This window comes from Bombina bombina, chromosome 5 (assembly GCF_027579735.1).
Source record: "Bombina bombina isolate aBomBom1 chromosome 5, aBomBom1.pri, whole genome shotgun sequence".
Classification (NCBI taxonomy): Eukaryota; Metazoa; Chordata; class Amphibia; order Anura; family Bombinatoridae; genus Bombina; species Bombina bombina.
The window spans coordinates 668,713,014-668,734,685 of NC_069503.1; the positions used below are offsets into that span (position 1 = coordinate 668,713,014).

At 39.8% G+C, this 21,672-nt stretch overlaps 1 protein-coding gene across 1 annotated transcript in view; it reads right to left on the reverse strand.

Moving 5' to 3' along the window:
• DROSHA (drosha ribonuclease III) overlaps positions 1-21,672 on the reverse strand; it is a 734,939-nt gene that overhangs the window by 441,914 nt on the left and 271,353 nt on the right. Inside the window, exon 15 of the mRNA XM_053714616.1 lies at positions 15,967-16,066. Coding sequence (XP_053570591.1) covers positions 15,967-16,066 — 100 coding nt within the window. The remainder of the gene's footprint in view (positions 1-15,966; positions 16,067-21,672) is intronic.

Consider the following 21,672-nt stretch of genomic DNA (forward strand, 5'->3'; position numbering starts at 1 on the left):
GACATAAGATTACATATGTTGATGGCTTAAAGCTATTTATAGAATGGATCTGACAGACCAGGTATATCACAAATCTGTCGGCTTTAGTAGCTCAAAAAAATAGGACTAGCTGACATCTCGCTTGAATAAAAACAAATGACAAGTCACAGAAGAGATATGACATATATATCCTGCTAAGTGAATGTACTGAGCAAATGATATCCATAACAGAAGACACTATAGGATTTTAAGAGAAAGCTTACAGAAAAGAGGATTTACCTAATGACTTGAGTAAAATAAGTGCAATAAAAATTACTTAATAGCATATGGTATTACAGTCAAATTAACCTTGTCCTAACTATCACCCCTTGATATATGCTGTGAATAAAAATGAAGAACTCTAAATCAACACACCAGGAACGTGAATAAAATTTCAATAAGCAACTTGCAGATATTGCATCACATTGTTTAAACATAGTTAGGATTGTTTAATCTTAGGTATGTTTTGAATCCATCTGTAACAGCAACTTTCTTATTTATTGTGAAAAGTGATGTCTTAAAATATTTCTGAGAATTACAAAACCTTCATCATACAAGGTACATTAAATAGAGAAACCACAAAATAAGGGTACAGGGAAACTTTAAAAGGACAGTATATACCAAATCATAGTTTGCAATTTTAACATTTTTAACAACTTTCAATGTTACTTCTCTTCTGGAATTTGCTTTATTTCCTAAGATATGGTGAGTCCACGGCATCATCAACTACTAGTGGGAATATCACTCCTCGCCAGCAGGAGGCGGCAAAGATCACCACAGCAAAGCTGTTAAATGTAATTTCCCTTACCCATAAGCCTCAGTCATTCTCTTTGCCTTCGGTGCAAGGAGGAGGTGAAGTTTTGGTGTCTGAAGATTGGATTTATTTTACTTCAAGATTTTATTATTTTTTGGACACTTATTATATGTTTCCTTTTTCTGTCATATTTTTGTTGAGACAATCATTGCTATGCACTGTAATAATTTATATGTCATATTTTTATGTTGTCATAATAAAAAAAAATAAAAAAAAGAAGATTTTATTATTTTGAAAGCCAGTCATTCTCTTTGCCTTCGGTGCAAGGAGGAGGTGAAGTTTTGGTGTCTGAAGAAGATTGGATTTATTTTACTTCAATCAAGATTTTATTATTTTGAAAGCCAGATTAGGTTTACTCTAAACTTTCCTCTTAAGATTGGGTCTAGCCGTACTCCACCTTAGTCTCTTCAGTAGGGTAGTGGTGGCTTTAAAGCAGTTAAGAACTTGTGAGGTGGGCCGTGCTGGATTTTCCTAACATATTTGCTACTCTAGTACAGAAAGCCAGAGTAGGTTTACTCTGATCTTTCTTTTTTCTACAGGTCCATGTGAGGAGTTACGTCCTCTCACACTGTGTAGGGCTGTCCTCCTGCTGGATGGCAAGATATAGACAAGTGCTGTGTCTTCTATGTATGGGGACTTGTACTTTTGAGATCAAACTGTAATATTATTTGGGACATTTATATCCTTGGGGAGGATATTAGAGGCAGGATGCAGGCACTTTCTGGTGACCAATAGGGAGACTATAGGTTAATACTTTCTGTATATAATATCCCTAATTTATTTACATTTAGAGGCTTTTTAGGGGTTAATATCATCTAATTACCTATGCCTTTTATATTGATAAGGCTTGCTCATTTTATTTTATTCGGATGTTCACTTATGGGAGCGTTCTGACGATATACTAGCCTGTTGCTAGTGTCGCTAATGGTGCAGCGCCGTTTTAGAAGGGGTGCTGACTTGCTCTTTAACTATATCCTCTCAGCTGACAGTATGAAGCACAATGTTTGAATTTTAAGATGTACGCTTCATTTCTGTGCCGACTCTGTGTTTTCGCCTTCTTTATGATTCAGAGAAGCGTCATTTTCGGCATTCACTGAGGCGGTCTTGCAAAAACACCCCCTTTTTCTTCGGTTAGACTGGAGCGGTTGCATCAGGGTTTCATTTTGTAAGCCTGTCTCTATATGTTAAGAGACATCAATCCTAACAGAGTTTTGTTTCTCAAAAATGTTATGCTTGGATTACTAGCAAAAAATGTTATGGTTTCCATAGAGAGAACTTAATACAATATTTTATTTTTTAGAAGGCATAAGTTAAACACTACATGTATATATAAGCGTATAAAGCATTATCATTTTGTTTTAAATTTAAGCAGTTGGACACTGTAGCTTAGAATGTCACTAAAAATCCTTTGCCTTGCCTTATAATAAAGTGAGTTTTGTTTATTTGAGACATACAATGTTTATGTACTTTAATCCTTAAATTAAGGATTTAGTGTATAACATATTTTTTCATAAGTGATTTGGAAAGATCATTTTATTGGAGCCTTTCGCCTCTAAGAATAATTTTAGACAAATTAAAACGTCTTTTTTTCTGTATCGTTTGTTTAGCAAAAGCTATTGAATGTACAGATAGGTTGTTGCCTCTGAGCCTTATGTCTCCCAGGATGATGTTGTTCAGGAAATGCCACAGCTTTCTCCTAAAACGTCCCAAGCCTTTATGGCATCACATGCAGTGCCCTGCGTTTCCTCTCAATCTCCTAGAGGAGTGTATTTGCCAATAGATTTTGCAGCTCAGGTATCATCTGCGGTACCTGCGGCTTTATTTGTTTTTCCTTACCTACAGGGAAAATGCAAGAGGACATTTATAGTTTCAGAAAGTAAGGTTTCTGCTCCTCTTTCTTCTAAGCAGGTCGTTCTCTCTCCTAAATCTGGTGAGGAAGATTTGCCGGTAGTTTCTGAGGGTGAAACTCAGATTTGGACAGTATAATTCCTTCATCTGATGGTGAAGTCATCTCCTTCAGATGTATGCTTGTACACCTCGTGTACTGTTATAGGAGGTTTTAGCTACTTGGACAACATCAATACCCCTGTCGTCATCAACCTTTGGAAGTTTTGTAAACTTGATTGTTTCTTTGATGTTCCTTCCTTTGTGGAAATGTTTCTAGTCGTGCTATGGAATTTGTCACAGGTGTAGGAGAAGCTAGGGATACCTTTCTCCCTGTTTCCCATCCTTTAAAGGATTTTCCTGTTGCTGATGCCATTAAAATGCACGGTGCCCCAAGTAGTAGGGAGCTTTTCTACTATGGCTCAGATAACTTTGATTCCTATGGAGGGTAGCTGCTCCTTTACGGATCCATGGATAAGATGCTGGAGGTTTAATTGTTCATTTAGAGCAATGTCTTATTTTTTAGGCTTATTGTACTAGCCACCGGGCATCATGGCTGAAATTTTGAGACCTTGTTTGGTCTTGGTCTAGCAGAATTATTCTCTGACTTTACGGGTGAAAAAAGGGTTTTCTACCACACGTCAAGAGAGTAAGACTAAAGGAAAGTTTACCTTTTCCTCTTTCTACAGGGTCAGTCATGCCTTTTTGAGTCCAATCTAAGATTTCCTCCCAGGGCAGATTTCTCCTTCTAGAGTATCTGCTATCCAGGTATGATGAGAGACATTCCCTGAACTGGGTTCAGGACCTGCCTCCCTGGGAGTGATAGTTCCAGTCCCAGTTTGGGAACGGGATCTAGGTATTTTCCTCAAATAACTCAGGTTCTGACTTTCAAAGCAGTATCCTTTCTCCTTTGGTTCAAGAGGGCCTGTTCATATCGAATTTAGACCTGAAGGATCCCTTGATTCGGGATCTTCTCAAGTTTTTGATTTTCGTCACCCTAGAGAGACTTTTAGGTCTTGGGGTATTCAAAGGGTGTTTTTCTGGACAATATATGGTTCAGGTGTCATCCTTCCTTTGAGCAACCTCTCTTTTAAGAGATCTTGTCCGATCTACTTTACCATAGATGGGAAATTAATCTGGAGAAGAGTCCCTTGTCCCATCTTCAAGGGTGATTGATTTGGGTCTACCGCCACAATACCATGAATGCATCCGATTCAGTCTGATCTGGGAAGTTAAGCGGGGCAGAGAGGCAGTGATTCTAATAGCCCCTGCGTGGCCTCACAGGATCTGGTATGCAAATCTAGTGGATATGTCATCTCTCCACCTTGGAGGCTGTCTCTGAGGAAGGACCTTCTAATTCAGGGTCCCTTCCTTCATCCAAATCTGACTGCTTGGAGAATGAACGCTTAGTTTTTGTCTGAGCGTGGATTTTTCTGAGTCGGTCATTGAGACCATGACTTAGGCTCGCATGCCAGTTACTAGAAAGATTTGCCATAAGATATTGCGTAAATATCTTTAGTGGTGTGAATCTAAGGTTTACTCTTGGAGTAGGGTCAGGATTCCTAGGATTTTGCCTTTTCTCCAGGAAGTTCTGGAGAAGGGTTTGTCAGTGAGTACCGTGAGGGGTCAGATTTCTGCATTATCTGTTTTGCTACAATCATCTGGCTGACGTTCCAGACGTGCAATCTTCTTGTCAAGCCTTGGCCAGAATCTGGCTTGAGTTTAAGTCCGTTGTTCCTCCTTGGAGCTTTAACTTTGCTCTTAAGTTTTGCAGCAGGCTCTGTTTGAGCCTTTATATTCCATAGATATTAAGTTGCTATCTTGGAAGTTTTTGTTATCTCTTCTGCTCAGGAAGTGTTGGAACTCTCAGCTTTACAGTGGGATTCGCTTTATCTTATCTTTCATGCCGATAAGGCGGTTCTTCGTACTAAGTTAGGTTTCCTTCCTGTGGTTTCGAACAGTCATTTTAATCAGGAAATTGTTGTTCCTTCTCCATGTCCTAGTTCTTCTTCTCAAAAAGAATGTTGTTGCACAACTTGGATGGTGTGCGTATTTTAAATTTTATTTACAGGTGATTAGGATTTTCGCCAGTCTTCTGACCTGTTTGTTTCCCTTGGATACATTAAGGTCAGAAAGTTTCTACTATTTCTCTCTCTGGTTGAGAAGTATATTTTGTTTTGCTATGAGACTGCTGGTCAGCAGCCTCCTGAAGGAATTACAGTTAATTTCATGAGAGCTGTCTCCTCTTCTTGGGCTTTCAAAAATTAAGCTTTTGTGGAACAGATTTGCAAGGCTGCAACTTGGTCTTCTCTGCATACTTTTTCCAAATTTGATACTTTTGCCTCGGCTGAGGTTTCTTTTGGGAGAAAGGTTCTTCAAGTGGTGGTGCCTTCTGTTTAGGTTACCTGTCTTGCCCCCCCCTAATCATCTGTGTCCTCTAGCTTAGATATTGGTTCCCACTAGTAATTGATGATGCCATGGACTCACCATATCTTAGGAAAGAAAACATATTTATGCTTACCTGACAACTTTCTTTCTTTCCGGATATGATGAGTCCAAGGCCCCACCCTTTATTTTAAGACAGTCATTTTTTACTAATATCTCAGGCAACTCTACACCTTTGTGTTATCTTCTTTTTCCATTTTGGTTGAATAACTGTGGGTTATGAGTAAGGGAAGTGACATTTAACAGCTTTGCTGTGGTGCTCTTTGCCTTCTCCTGCTGGCCAGGAGTTATATCCCCACTAGTAATTGATGATTCAGTGGACTCACCATATCCGGTAATAAATTTATCAGGTAAGCATAAATTATGTTTTCTTCTCTTGGTATCCTTTGATGAAGTGTAAATCTTGATAGGCTCATAGGAGCGCAGGAGTGTGCACGTATCTTTAGCCCGCTAAGGCACCAGTGTTTGCAACAAATTATAACATTGCTACAAACAATGTTGCAAAAAACTGCTGCCAAAAGTAATAAACACATATTGCACACTCCTGAGCCTATCATTCCCTCTCTCTGTTTTTGCCAAATCATTACAAGACATCAAACTAACATTCATTGCTGGTCTATTTCACGATTTAGATAGAGCATGCAATTTTAAACAACTTTCCAAATATATTTTTATTATCTAGTTTGCTTAGTACCTTTTGGTATGCTTTGCTGAAAAGCAAACCTAGGTAGGCTCAGGAGCTATTGGTGGCTGCAAATATATATACTTCTTGTCATTAGTTTACTGATAATTTCAGCTAGTGCCCAGCAGTGCATTGCTACTTCTTGAATAAATAATACCAAGAGAATGAGGCAAAATTGATAATACAACTGCAAAGTTGTTTAAAAATGTATGTTCTATCTGAACCATCTGAACCATTTGGGGTTTCATGCCCCTTAAAGTTAAATTTATTTTGTGGCTTAATGCAAAAAAAGTTTTCCTTTGGTATTACTGAATGACAGACAAATGTGCTTGCTCTATTTATTTAGATTTAAATAACAGAAATTTTGGCAGGCTTATCTGGAGAGTGGAAAGGGAAAACAAAATGTATGCTTATCTGATAAATTATTTTCTTTCATGAAGGTGAGAGTTCACAAGTCATTTGGATTGGGATTAAACTCTAGTCCTCTAGGAGGCGACAAAAAAACCCAACACAGCATTTAATCTCTCTCAATTTTCCATAATCCCTTATGGTCAAAAGACAGAAGACATTTAGAAAAGAAAGATAAAGCTGAGTAAGTAAAAACTGGTACTATTTTCAACTGTACAGAAAAACAATGGCAGGAATTTATTTCATCAGGTAACAATACATTTTGTTTTCTTTCATAAGATAGAGTCAGTGAGCCATAACATGTGGGATCCTATTCTCAAGCAGTAAAGCCCACCATGACAAAGGGTGGGATAACAGTAAAGGGACAGTTCACCCAAACATTTCCTTCCCTTTAAATTATTCCCAATGATCCATTTTACCTGCTAGAGTGTATTGAATTGTTTACAAGTAGCTCCTTTACTCCTATTTAAAGGGACAGTATACTCAAAAATAGTTTTTCCCTTAATGTGTTTACAATTGCTTTTTTTACTAACTGCAGAGTAAAAAATGTATGAAAAATAGCTTTTTAAGGCTTATTTGTGTATATTAAAGCTCTGATTTTGTGTTTTGAAGCCACAACCTAATAAAATAGGTTGCGCTTGTAGGTATAATCAGATCTCATTACTGTATCACATTGTGCACATATACCTGCTTCTTTATCTTATATCTGTCCTTAAAACAATCACCAGTACTTTGAGAGAACAATGGAAAATCAACATTTTATTACCTTATCTCTGCTATATCGCACTGGGAGTGTAATTTCTTCTGCTGGCTGTGTTTACAAAGCTTATCTATAGCTGGTACGCGCGGCCACAAACTTTCAGAATAGGTGGGGATACCACATGTTAAATCAACAATTTCAAATGCCAATATAAGGGTAAAGGAGCTACTTGTAAACAATTTAATACACTCCAGCAGGTAAAGTGGATCATTGGGAACAAATTAAAGGGGAGAAAATTTTTGAGTAAACTGTCCCTTTAAGCACTTGAAAAGCTGATTTAGCCTGTGTTATAGCTACCTATACTGAAAGTTTCGATACTGAAGTGTATGCTATTGACAAGTAAACACAGCCAGCAGAAGAAGTTACACTCACAGTGGGATGTTAATTTTCCATTGTTCTCTCTATGTATTGAGCTTTGGTGTTCCAGACAAATATAAGATAAGGAAGCAAAGTACATAAAGTTATAACATAATGAGATCTGATATTACCTTTACGTTCAACCCATTGTAATAAGTTGTGGTTTCAAAGCACAAAATCAGCTACTTCATATACAGAAATAAACCTGGAAATGCAATTTCTCAAATATTTTACTCTGCAGCTGGTATAAAAAGTCATTGAAAATACATTAATGGAAAAACAATTTTACAGTGTACTGCCCCTTTAAGGCAAGTATAGCACATAAAAGGCAATGCGGCCTGCAGAACTTTCCTACCAAAAGCAGCCTCAGAAGAGACAAAAGTGTAAAAATGGTAAAAACTTGGTAAAAGTATGCAGAGGATTTAGGGCTTCATTTATCAAGCTGTTTGCCCAGCTCCGACTGCAAGTTCTCACAAGAGAACCTGCAGTCAGTATTTATCAAGCAGCTCGTCCAACCAGGGAGATTAACAAATCCTGCCCAAGCATGATTGACTGTGCGCGGGCAAGGGGTGGTGTTGAGCAAGAGTGCAAAATAGCTCTCTTATGCAATGCTGAATTCCAGCAGCACATTGCTGCCCCCCAGAGGTGAGCTGGGGCGGACAGGGGCGCATATGTATGCCGCAGTCCACCCTAGCATGATAAATCGAGCCCTAAGTGGCTGCCTTAAAAATGTGTTCAATAGAAGCTTCATTCCTGAAAGCCCCAGAATGAACAGTAATTCATTCTGGGGGAGACCTCCCTGATACCAAGTATGCTTTGTGAATCAATGATTTAAGCCAAGAGCCTAAGGTAATTGCTTAAGCTTTCTTTCCCTTACAGGGACCAGAGGATTGAATAAACCAAGAAGAAAAATGTCAAAATTTTTGTGGCCCAAAAATAAAATTTCAAAGCCCTGGCAACATCTAAGTTATGAAGCAAAATCTCTAGCATTTTTAGTTGCTAGATAGAGATGCAACCACAATTTCTGATTAATGTTATCCAAAGAAACCACTGCAGGGTGGAAAGAATAGTTAGTTCTCAAAATCACCTTGTCCTGATAAAAAAAAAAAAAAAAAATCAGGAAGTTGAACTACAAGATAGGACACAAAACTCAGACACTCTTCTGGCTGAGGAAATGGCCAAGAGAAAAATACCTTGCATAGGTACAAATGTTTGAGCCTGAAGACCTCTCAAAACCAGTTTAAGGTTCCATAGAAGATGAGAAGCTGGTCTGATAAACAGAATTATCCTGACCAAGGTATAGAGAAAAACTTGAATACAAGAAAGTTTATAAAATTATTCTTACCTGATAATTTAATTTCCTTCTGTATGAGGAGAGTCCACGGCTTCATTCCTTACTGTTGGGAAATACTGAACCTGGCCATCAGGAGGAGGCAGAGACAACCCAGCCAAAGGCTTTAATAGTCCCCGTACTTCCTTCATATCACAGTCATTCTGCCAAGGGAACAAGGAACAGTAGGAAAAATATCAGGGTATAAATGGTGCTGGAAGAGAAAAACAAATTTTTGTACGCCCATCGGAGTATACGGGCGGGGGCCGTGGACTCTCCTCATACAAAAGGAAATTAAATGATCAGGTAAGCATAATTTATGTTTTCCTTCTTAATATGAGGAGAGTCCACAGCATCATTCCTTACTGTTGGGAAATACTGAACCTGGACATCAGGAGGACGCAAAGACACCCCAGCCAAAAGCTTTAATACTCCCCCTACTTCCCTCATATCCCAGTCATTCTGCCAAGGGAACAAGGAACAGTAGGAGAAATATCAGGGTATAAATGGTGCCAGAAGAGAAAAACACATTTTTGTCCGTCCATCGAAGTATACGGGCGGGGGCCTTGGACTCTCCTTATACAGAAGGAAATTAAATTATCAGGTAAGCATAATTTATGTTTTGCTTCTTAATATTAGGAGAGTCCACTGCATCATTCCTTACTGTTGGGAAAACTATACTCAAGCTCTAGAGGACACTGAATGATAACGGGAGCGGTAAAAGAAAGACGGACCCTCTAGTGGAATGAGCCGTAATCCTCTGAGGAGGTCTAAGTCCCGCTGACTCGTAAGTTAAGCGTAAAACACTCCTCAACCAAAAAGATAAGGAAGTCGAAGACCCTTACGCTTCCTAGAGTAGAGAACAAACAAGGAAGAGGTTTGTCTAAAATCCTTAGTAGCTTGAAGATAAAACTTCAAAGCTCGAACCACATCCAGATTATGAAGCAAACGTTCCTTCGAAGGAGGAGGATTAGGTCATAAGGAAGGAACCACAATCTCCTGATTGATGTTACGATCAGACACCACCTTAGGTAGAAAACGGGTACGTAGGACAGCCTTATCAGTGTGGAAAACCAGATAAGGAGGCTCACATTGCAAGGCAGCTATTTCAGAAACTCTGCGTGCCGACGCAATAGCCAATAGAAAAAGAACCTTCTAAGACAACAATTTAATGTCAACTGAATGCATAGGCTCACACGGACCTTGTTGCAGAAACTTAACAAGTTTCAAACTCCAAGGTGGAGCGTTAGATCTAAACACAGGTCTGATCCTAATCAGAACCTTAACGAAATATTGCACTTCAGGCAGCTCTGCAAGCCTCTTGTGCAGCAAAACAGAAAGGGACGAAATCTGTCTCAGGGAACTGACAGAAAGGCCCTTTTCCAGACCCTCCTGGAGAAAAGAAAGTATCCTGGCAGTCTTAACCTTATGCCAGGCTAAACCACACTCTTCACACCAGAATAAGTAAGTTCTCTGCACCTTATGATAGATGCGACGAGTAACAAGATTACGAGCCTGAATAAGAGAGCGTCAATAACCATCTCAGAGAAACCTCTCTTGGCTAGGACTAAGTGTTCAAACTCCACACAGTCAGCCTCAGCTAATCTAGATTTTGATGAACAAAAGGACCTTGTACCAGCAGATCCCTGCGACAAGGTAACTTCCATGGAGGAGATAAGGACATCCCCACCAGGTTCGCAAACCATATCCTTTGTGGCCATTATGGAGCAATCAGTATTACTGATGCCTGCTCCTGCTTGATGCGGGCCACTACACAAGGAATAAGTGGTAACGGCGGGAAAATGTAAATTAGATTGAACCTCCAAGGCACTACTAATGCATCTAGTAGCTCTGCTTGAGGATCCCTGGAAAGTGACTCATATCTGGGTAGCTTGGAATTGAGCTGGGACATCATGGGATCTATCTCCGGCGTCCCCCATTTGTTCCAAATCTCTGCAAACACCTTGGGATGGAGAGACCATTCCCCCGAAAGAAAGGATTGTCTTCTGAGGAAATCCGCTTCCCAGTTGTCCACACCTGGAATGTGGATCGCTGACAGCGAGCAGTTGTGGGCCTCTGCCACTCCAGAATCCAAGATACTTCCCTTATTGCTAGGGAGCTCCCCCCCCCCCCCCAATGGTTGATGTAAGCCACAAGGTTATGTTGTCTGATTGGAATCTGATAAACTGGGACAAACCCAGAAGAGGCCAGGCCTTCAGAATATTGAAGATTGCTCAAAGTTCCAGAATGTTAATCGGGAGGAGGGATTCCTCTTGAATCCACAGGCCCTGTGCCTTCCTGGCACCCCAAACAGCTCCCTATCCTGATAGACTTGCCTCTGGGACAGGTGATCTGGACAGAGCCACCAGGAGAGCGAGTCTCTCGACCGGTTGTCCAGAGAAATATGTTGAGACAGATCCGAATGATCGCCATTCCACTGACTCAGTATGCACAGCTGAAGTGGTCTGAGATGGAATCTGACAAAAGGAATGATGTCCACGCTGGACACCATGAGACTAATCACCTCCATACGCCGAGCCACAGAGGGCCTTAAGGAGGTCTGGAGGGCAAGACAAGCGTAAGTTAGCTTGTAACGTTCTCTTGTCTGTAAGGAATATCCTCATGGATATGGAGTCTATTATAGTACCTAGGAATTCCACCCTGGTACTGGGAATAAGAGAACTATTTTCTAGGTTTATATTCCATCCATGAGATCGAAGAAGAAATAGAAGAGATTTTGAATGGTCTTCTGCCAGGCGACAGGATGGTGCTTGAACCAGAATATCGTCCAAGTATGGTGCTACTGCTATACCTCTGGTTCTGGCCACTGCAAGCAGAGCCCCTAGAACCTTCGTAAAAACTCTTGGAGCAGTAGCTAGACTAAATGGAAGTGCAATAAACTGGAAGTGCTGGTCCAGGAACGCAAACCTTAGGAACGTGAAAGTAAGCATCCTTCAGATCTATAGTGGTCATGAACTGTCCATCCTGAAATAAAGGAAGCATGGACCTTATCGTCTCCATTTTGAACAAGGGGACAGATAAGAATTTGTTTAAGCACTTTAGGTCCATAATCGTGCGGAAAGTTCCCTCCTTCTTTGGGACCACAAAGAGGTTTGAATAGTACTCCAGACTTCTTTCTGCAAGAGGTACTGGAACAATGACTCCTAGGGATGAGAGATCCCTCTTGTCTGGCCTTGAAGACAGGTTTGATAGGAGGAATCTGCCCCTGGTGGATGAGACTTGAAACCTAACTTGTATCCCTGAGCGATGTCCTCCAGGACCCACGGGTCTTGCCCGTCCCCAAACCAACCGTCTGAAAAGAGCGACAGTCTGCCCCCCCACAAGATCCAGAGCTGGATCTGGGGCCGCCCCTTCATGCTGACTTTAATGAAGGGAAGAAGAGGGCGACCCCTAGTGCAGATCAATCAGAATAACAATAAACACCAGCTTTTCACGACAAAAGGATACTCACAAATTGGGTTGCACACTGTAGTGCAAATGAAGCATACTAGGTATATTGAAGTGACCTAGTGCACATATAAACCCAGTTAATATTCTGCTGCAGCTGTAGATGCACTCCAAGTGGGGCAAAAATATGAAAGGAGACTCCAGTGTATAAAAAAAAAAACATATTTAATAAAAAGATTTAAAAACAATTCACAGATGTATAGTAAACCTGTGGTCAGTATTAAATTGCTACGCGTTTCTAAGCGCTAACCACGCTTTTTCCTCAGACAAGTGATCACTTGAGGAAAAAGTGTGGTTAGCACTTAGAAACGCGTAGCATTTTTATACTGACCACAGGTTTACTATATATCTGTGAATTGTTTTTAAAGCTTTTTATTAAATATATGTGTTTTTTTTATACACTGGAGTCTCCTTTCGTTTTTTTGCCCCACTTGGAGTGCATCTACAACTGCAGCAGAATATTACCTGGGTTTATATGTGAACTAGGTCACTTCAATATACCTAGTATGCTTCATTTGCACTACAGTGTGCAACCCAATTTGTGAGTATCCTTTTGTTGTGAAAAGCTGGTGTTTATTGTTATTCTGATTGATCTGCACTAGGGGTCGCCCTCTTCTTCCCTTCATTATTCCAGATTGCAGAATCCTATTCTGACTTCAGGAGGAGCAGCCTTGGCACGGGTGCACAGTTTGCTGGGACACTGTGGAGTTCCCAGAGTGTTTTCCTAGGCATTATCTCTGCCTTCATACATTGTGAGTATGATTTGATCATAAATCTATTGCTTGTGACATATTGGCTACACTAGGAGGCGGCCTTTATCTCTTCTTTGTATTCATGCTGACTTTGTCTCGGAAGGCTTCTTGCTCTGCTTGGATTTATTCCAGGACTGAGCCGGCTTCCATGTCCCCTTGGATTGCTCAGGCTTTGCAGAGGACTGCTGATGTTGGGATTTATTGCAGTAAAAAGTTACTTTTGCCTCCAGTAACCGTGGAGATAAAAGAGTCCAGGCCTGGACCAAATAGAATCTTTCCCTTAAATGGGAGGGAAAGCAGTCTTTACTTTGAAGTCATGTCCGCAGACCCTACGGACTTGAACAGAAAAACCTGAAGCCTTGGCATTCAGGTGAATGATTTGCATATTTGCATCACAAATAAAAGAATTAGTCACCCTTAAGGCCTTAATTATTTCCTGGGGACCCTCCACCTCGATCAACTCAGATAAGGAGTCACACCAATAGGAAGCTGCTCCAGCAACAGCCGCTGACGGTTGAAACAAATGCCCCATATGTTGAAACATCTTTCTTAACAGAGTTTCAATCTTCTTATCCATGGGATCTTTAAACGACAAACTATCCTCAAGTGGGATAGAAGTGCGTTTAGCAAGCGTGGAGATAACGCCAATAACCTTTAGGATGGAACCCAAAAAATCCAATTGAGAGTCCGGAACCGGGAACAATTTTTTAAAGGAAGAAGGGGAAAAAGAAGAACCAATTCTTTACCATTCATTCTTAATAATGTTCCCTATCTTTACGGGAACCGGGAAAGTCTGTGGTACAACCCTGTCCTCACAGACCTTATCTAAGTTAGGAATCAGAGGTTCCAGAGCCCAAATTGCATGAGGAACCTTTAACGTAGCCAAAACTTTCTTCAGTAGAAAGCGTAAATGCTCAATCCTAAATCTAAAGTCTGGTTCCTCCGCAGCTGGAGGTAGCAAAAACCGACCCAGAAAGAGCACCCTCTGAAGTATCAGAAGCGCTTCATCATTGGATAATCTTGCATCAGATAAATTCATACAGCTAGCAGATGACCCCTGGGAAGGATAGCAATATTTGACCTTTCGCTTGGGAAATCAGGTTTTTCATCTGTGTGGGTGTATGTCCAGAATATATGTGAACTTTACACATTTACTCAATGAGGTCAGAAAAGTTTAAAAATGACTAACATAAAACCAAGTAAAGATCCAAACGTCCAATGTTACCTTACTGCATACAATTCATTGCAAATAAAATTATCTGAAGAAAGTTAAAAAAAAATATATATAATATTTTGTATAATATGCAAGCAATTCCTTACAGGTACAAGTAAAAGTATTAGAAATAATACTGATCTTTAAATTGAGTCTTATTAAAAGGGACATTCTAGCCAAAATTAGATCGCACATGGATGCCTTTCAGTTTTGAATAGAAGCATTTTTGCATTATACACATATTAGCAAAAATGCTTCTTGTAAAAGTTATAGCGGTTACAAATGTGTATTTATGTTTAAATATTTTTATTAACAACTTCTTTGTTCATTAATTGTACAAAAGTTTTTCAACCAATTTTCCAGAGATACAAAAGATAGAATATTAGAGGGTAACAACTTTAACACAACCAAATAGTATTCCCCCAGTTCCTCCTATATATCTTAATATCCTTCAAGTTTTCAAGGAAATCATCGTTGGATACTGTGGAACCTGGTAGACAAGTCAAGTTACAGATTTCACCAGTTGGCCCTCTATTTTTGGAATCTATTGTAGGAGGATTGTTACAGATCTGTCACCAAGTGGGATTATCATCCAATAATTAAACATGGAAAACAAGTTGTTCTACAAGATTCTGCAAATAAATATTTAGAGTAAAACAAATAACCTTTGTGATCTTCTCTCTCGAAAGCCCCCTTCAGGTGAGTAGGGTCTAAAAAAGAGTTATGGGGGGGGGGGGAGGAGAAAAAACACAAGATAGGGGGGAGGGGGGAGGAGAAAAAACACAAGATAGGGGGGAGGGGGGAGGAGGGGGGGAGAGGCGGTATCCCTGCTCCCAAGCGGTCCTCCCAGATCTACTGAAATTGCTCAAATTCAGTGTTCAAGAGTCAGATTGTACCTCATGTCTTCCTCTGTGAGGTGTCGAGTTGCTAATCCAGTAGTACCATATCTTCTGGAAAGAGGCCCTATTGTTTAACGTGTCCGCTGCGTTTTCATACATAGTGTAGGTATAGCAGATTTTATTGTGTATTTCCGGCCATGGGGGTGATCCCACCTTCCAGTATTTTGCAATGCAGACCCTTGTTTACAAATGTGTATTTAAAGGGACATGAAACCCAAAATTTTCTTTCATAATTTAGATAAATCATACAATTGTAAACATTTTTCTAATTCTTTACTTCTATTATCAATTTTGCTTTATTCTCTTGGTATCCTTTCTTGAAGGAGCAGCAATGCACTACTAGAAACTAGCTGAGCACATCGGTAAGCCAAATTACATAAGGCATATATTTGCAGACACCAATCAGCAGCTAGCTCCCAGCTCTTGAGCATATCTAGATATGCTTTTAAACAACAGATACCAAGAGAATTAGGCAAATGAGATAAAAGAAGTAAATTGGAAAGTTGTTTGAAAATGTATGCTCTATCTAAATAATTAAATAACGATTTTGGGTTTCATGTCCCTTTAAGTATGCACCAGCATTTTAAGCATAGCACTTGTTTAGAGAGCCTAAGTTTTTTTTATATCATCTGGCAATGACTTAACGTATTAATTGCGGACATGATACAAGCCCCACTGGCACTCTGAGTAGCTGCAGTATATAAAATGCTGGTTCACTGAGAATATCTAGCTATGCTTCATATGCATGTGCAGAGAAAAATGCTAGCACTAAAACAGGGATAACTTTTACTAGAAGTATTTTTGCCAATATATGTATATTGCAAATATGTTTCTATTCAAATATGTAATTCATCTCTGTGCATTTACATTTTGACTGGAATGTCCCTTTAATTGTTTCCAATAGATAAAATGGAAGAAGAAAAAGGAAAGCCTTACCTCCCTTTGAGCCAATTTTTGCTTGTCCGCTTGTCTGACTTTAGGGCTATTAGCCAGCAGATGGCACAGTTTAACATAACTTTTCCAAAGCTTCTGGTATCTTTTTAAAAAAGAAAAATTAAAAAGACAAAAAAAAAAAAGCTTAAGGTCACAGAAACAAAAGTAAAATTACACAGAAAAGAACACTCGTGTGACACTGTTGATTATTGTTGCCTAGGAACTGTATGAGCTAGCTTTTCTCTAAAACTTCAGCTGTTTTGATGATACTTAAAACAAAATGTTTATTATCAAACAAGATTTCGTACCACTAGCTATGCAATATTTCTATTCAGCATCCATATATTTTTCTTTGCTTCCTCTTTGATAGAGAAGTAACAGGAGCATTGAAAAATAAACAGCTGTCATAGATCACAGTTCCATAAATGAACATTAAGAGAGGAGCCAAGAGTGTGTGCTGCATTACTTTTCCCCTGTACTCTTAGATGTATACAGGCACAGCTAATTAAATCTATCATGAAAACTGTGCTACTTTGCTTTGGGCTCAATTACATATATTTTTTTTTTGTGCATAAAAATCTTCTCAAACCTTTTACGATATAGGGAGTCAAAACAGCTTAGATATCCTGGCTACATTTCATATCACATCAAGAAGCTGTGTTATTATCCTCGTTATGTGTTATGTTATGCATGTTTTACAGTTTTGCCTGTAAACTTTATTTACAAGTTGTTTTCCACTATCTTGATTAGCATTAAATCTTTGCCTTTTTGATCACAAATTTTCTAATTTATTTACTTTTGACAACTTGCTGTTGTAAAGCATAATTTAACTCAAAAGAAAATTAGAAGAAAAAAAAAATACAAATTTCATGAAAATGTAACCCCCCCCCCCCCACTAATTTTATGAAAATAATAAATTTTAAAAAATGAAATAAAAAACATAATTTATGCTTACCTGATAGATTTATTTCTCTTGTGATATATCGAGTCCACGGATTCATCCTTACTTGTGGGATATTCTCCTCCCCTACAGGAAGTGGCAAAGAGAGCACCCACAGCAGAGCTGTCTATATAGCTCCCCCCTTAGCTCCACCCCAAGTCATTCGACCGAAGGCTAGGAAGAAAAAGGAGAAACTATAGGGTGCAGTGGTGACTGAAAGTTTTAAAATAAAAATATATATGCCTATCTTAAACAGGGCGGGCCGTGGACTTGATACATCACAAGAGAAATAAATTTATCAGGTAAGCATAAATTATGTTTTCTCTTGTAAGATGCATCGAGTCCACGGATTCATCCTTACTTGTGGGATACCAATACCAAAGCTTTAGGACATGGATGAAGGGAGGGACAAGACAGGTACCTTAAACGGAAGGCACCACTGCTTGTAGAACCATTCTCCCAAAAATAGCCTCCGAAGAAGCAAAAGTATCGAATTTGTCAAATTTTGAAAAAGTATGAAGCAAAGAACAAGTCGCCGCCTTACAAATCTGTTCAACAGAAGGCTCATTTTTAAAAGCCCATGTGGAAGCCACTGCTCTAGTAGAATGAGCAGTAATTCTTTCAGGAGGCTGCTGGCCAGCAGTCTCATAGGCCAAACAGATAATGCTTTTCAGCCAAAAGGAAAGAGAGGTAGCGGTAGCCCTTTGACCTCTCCGTTTACCAGAATAAACAACAAACAATGAAGATGTTTGACGGAAATCTTTAGTTGCTTGTAAGTAGAACTTTAAAGCACGAACCACATCAAGACTGTGTAACAGACGTTCCTTCTTAGATGAAGGATTAGGACACAAAGATGGAACCACAATCTCTTGATTGATATTCTTATTAGAAACAACCTTAGGAAGAAACCCAGGTTTGGTACGTAAAACCACCTTATCTGCATGGAAAACAAGGTAAGGTGAATCACATTGTAAAGCAGATAGCTCAGAAATTCTTCGAGCCGAAGAGATAGCTACTAAAAACAAAACTTTCCAAGACAGAAGCTTAATATCTATGGAATGCATAGGTTCAAACGGAACCCCTTGAAGAACTTTAAGAACTAAGTTTAGGCTCCATGGCGGAGCAACAGGTTTAAATACAGGCTTGATCCTGACCAAAGCCTGACTAAATGCGTGAACATCTGGAACATCTGCCAGACGTTTGTGATGTAGAATAGACAAAGCAGATATTTGTCCTTCTAGGGAACTAGCAGATAATCCCATCTCCAAACCTTCTTGGAGAAAAGACAATATTCTAGGAATCCTAATCTTACTCCCAATTAACCCCTTAATGGCAAAACCGGATTGAAAAAACGTCAAAACCGGTAAAAAAGACTTTCAGCACCTTGCCACAGCTCTGCTGTGGCGCCTACTTGCCCTTCAGAACGATTTGTGGGGAAAAAACCTCCTTTACAGCCCTGAAACACAGCAGGAACCTCTAGAGAAGCAGTTGGATGTCTCTAAGGAAAAGAAACTGCGCAACTGAGGTGCGAAAATAGGGCCCTCCCACCTCACTCGATGTTTTGAGGCCTATTAGAAAAACACCTGAGTGTCTCTTAATTAACCATGTGGGTTAAAAAACCCTAACACAAGCCACAATGACCCCTTTAGTCCCTTCAAAAAACTTTATAATTGCATCATTTAACGAACAAAAAAAAATGTTTTTTCCTAACTGTGTCACCAGTAACAAATGAGCCCTTCAAGCAAGCTGAAATTCCTATCCAAGTGTCTGAATACAGCTTACCCTTCCATCATGGGGATATTGCCAGCTTTTCTAGAATAAACACAGTCTGTCTAGAAAAATATAGACTGAACATACCTCATATGCAGCTTAGCATGCAAACCGCTCCCCCAACTGAAGTTTTCCTGTACTCTTCAGCCCTTGTGAGAACAGCAGTGTATATTAGTTACAAAGTGCTAAGATCATAATCCTCCTTGCAGAAATCTTCATCTCTTTTCTGCCAGAGAGTAAATAGTACACATCGGCACCATTTAAAATAACAAACTTTTGCTTGAGAAATAAAAAACTAACATTTTTGTCACCACACTCGCTCTGCACTTCCTAGTTACTTAGAGTAGGCAAAGAGAATGACTGGGGGTGGAGCTAAGGGGGGAGCTATATAGAAAGCTCTGCTGTGGGTGCTCTCTTTGCCACTTCCTGTAGGGGAGGAGAATATCCCACAAGTAAGGATGAATCCATGGACTCGATACATCTTACAAGAGAAATTCTCTTTATGTTGTTAATCAGTTCAATGTTCTGAAAACCAAAGAAAAAACTAAATGTATGCTTACCTAATAAATGTATTTATTTCTTGACACGGTGAGTCCATGGATCATCATCAATTACTGTTTGCCAGCAAGAGGAGGCAAAGAGCCCCACAGCAAAGCTGTTAAGTATCACTTCCCTACCCACAATCCCAGTCATTCGACCAAAGGAAATGAGAGAAAGTAAGCAACACAAGGTGCAGAGATGCCTAAGGTTTAAATATCAAAAACTGTCTGAAAAAAACAGGTAACCTAAACGGAAGGCACCAGTGCATAAAAAAAAACTTTCTCACAAAGGAAGCCTAAGTAGAAGCAACATATCAAATTTAGAAAATGTAGAAAAAGTATGCATAGAGGACAAAGTTGCAACCTTGCAAACTTGTTCAACAGAAACTTCATGCTTGAAAAGCCCAGTAAGAAGAACCAGCCCTCATGGAATGAGCCGTGATTCTCTCAGGAGGCTGATGTCTGGCAGTTTCATAGGCCAAACAAATAATACTCTTCAGCCAGAGCGAATGAAAATGAGCCATAGCTCTCTGACCCTTGCGTTTCCCAGAGAAACAGACAAACAAAACAGAAGACTAGCGGAAGTCCTTAGATGCCTGCAAAAAGAATTTCTGCGCACGCACCACATCTAGGTTGTGGAACAAACACTCCTTATGAGAAGAAGGATAAAGTACACATATTTCCTGACCAGTATTCCTATTTGCAAACACTTTATGAAGTAAAACTAACTTAGTACGCAGAGCCACCTTATCTGGATAAAAGACAAGATAAGGGGAAACATACTGCAATGCCGAGAGTTCAGAGACTCTCCTAGCAGAAACAAAATCTTCAAAGATAACATCATAATATCTAAGGAATGCATAGGCTCAAACAGAGCCTGATGCAAAACTATAAGAACAAGGGTAAGACTTCAAGGTGGAGCAACTGATTTTAACACAGGCCTAATGCTGACCCAGGAATGACAAAAGGATTGGACATCTGGCACGTCTATGAGACGCCTGTACAGCAGAATGGATAGGACAGGGATCTGACCCCTGATGGTACTGACCCAAAACCCCTTCTCCAAGCTTTCCTGGAGAAAGACAATTCCCAGGAATCCTGACCTCAACTCCAAGAGAAACCCTTTAAAATCACAATCAATAAGATACTTACGCTAAAACTTATGGAAAACTTTCTAGTAACTGGCATGTAAGTCCTGAAACATGGTCTTAAAAGACTCAGTCAGAAAAACCGACGCTTAAACTAACTAAGCGGATCAATATTCAAGCATTCAGCTTTTAGAGAAAACAAAAAACATAATTTATGCTTACCTGATAAATTTATTTCTCTTGTAGTGTGTTCAGTCCACGGGTCATCCATTACTTATGGGATATATTCCTCCTTCCCAACAGGAAGTTGCAAGAGGATCACCCAAGCAGAGCTGCTATAAAGCTCCTCCCCTCACATGTCATATTCCAGTCATTCGAACCGAGAACAAGACGAGAAAGGAGAAACTATAGGGTGCAGTGGTGACTGGAGTTATAATTTAAAATTTAGAACCTGCCTCAGAAAAGACAGGGCGGGCCGTGGACTGAACACACTACAAGAGAAATAAATTAATCAGGTAAGCTAAATTATGTTTTCTCTTGTTAAGTGTGTTCAGTCCACGGGTCATCCATTACTTATGGGGATACCAATACCAAAGCTAAAGTACAACACGGATGATGGGAGGGACAAGGCAGGGAACAGTAAACAGAAGGAACCACTGCCTGTAGAACCTTTCTCCCAAAAACAGCCTCCGAAGAAGCAAAAGTGTCAAATTTGTAAAATTGGAAAAGTATGAAGTGAAGACCAAGTTGCAGCCTTTGCAAAATCTGTTCAACAGAGAGCCTCATGTCTTAAAGGCCCAGGTGGAAGCCACAGCTCTAGTGGAATGAGCTGTAATTTTTTCAGGAGGCTGCTGTCCAGCAGTCTCATAGGCTAAGCGTATTATGCTACGAAGCCAAAAAGAGAGAGAGGTAGCCGAAGCCTTTTGACCTCTCCTCTGTCCAGAGTAAACGACAAACAAAGAAGAAGTTTGTCGAAAATCTTTAGTTGCCTGTAAGTAGAACTTCAGGGCACGGACCACGTCTAGATTATGCAAAAGACGTTCCTTCTTTGAAGAAGGATTAGGACATAACGATGGAACAACAATCTCTTGATTGATATTCCTGTTAGAAGACAACCTTAGGTAAAAACCCAGGTTTAGCACGCAGGGACTACCCTTGTCTGAATGAAAGATCAGATAAGGAGAATCACAATGTAAGGCAGATAACTCCGAGACTCTTCGAGCCGAGGAAATAGCCATCAAAAACAGAACTTTCCAAGATAAAAGCTTAATATCAATGGAATGAAGGGGTTCAAACGGAACACCCTGAAGAACTTTAAGAACCAAGTTTAAGCTCCACGGAGGAGCAACAGTTTTAAACACAGGCTTAATCC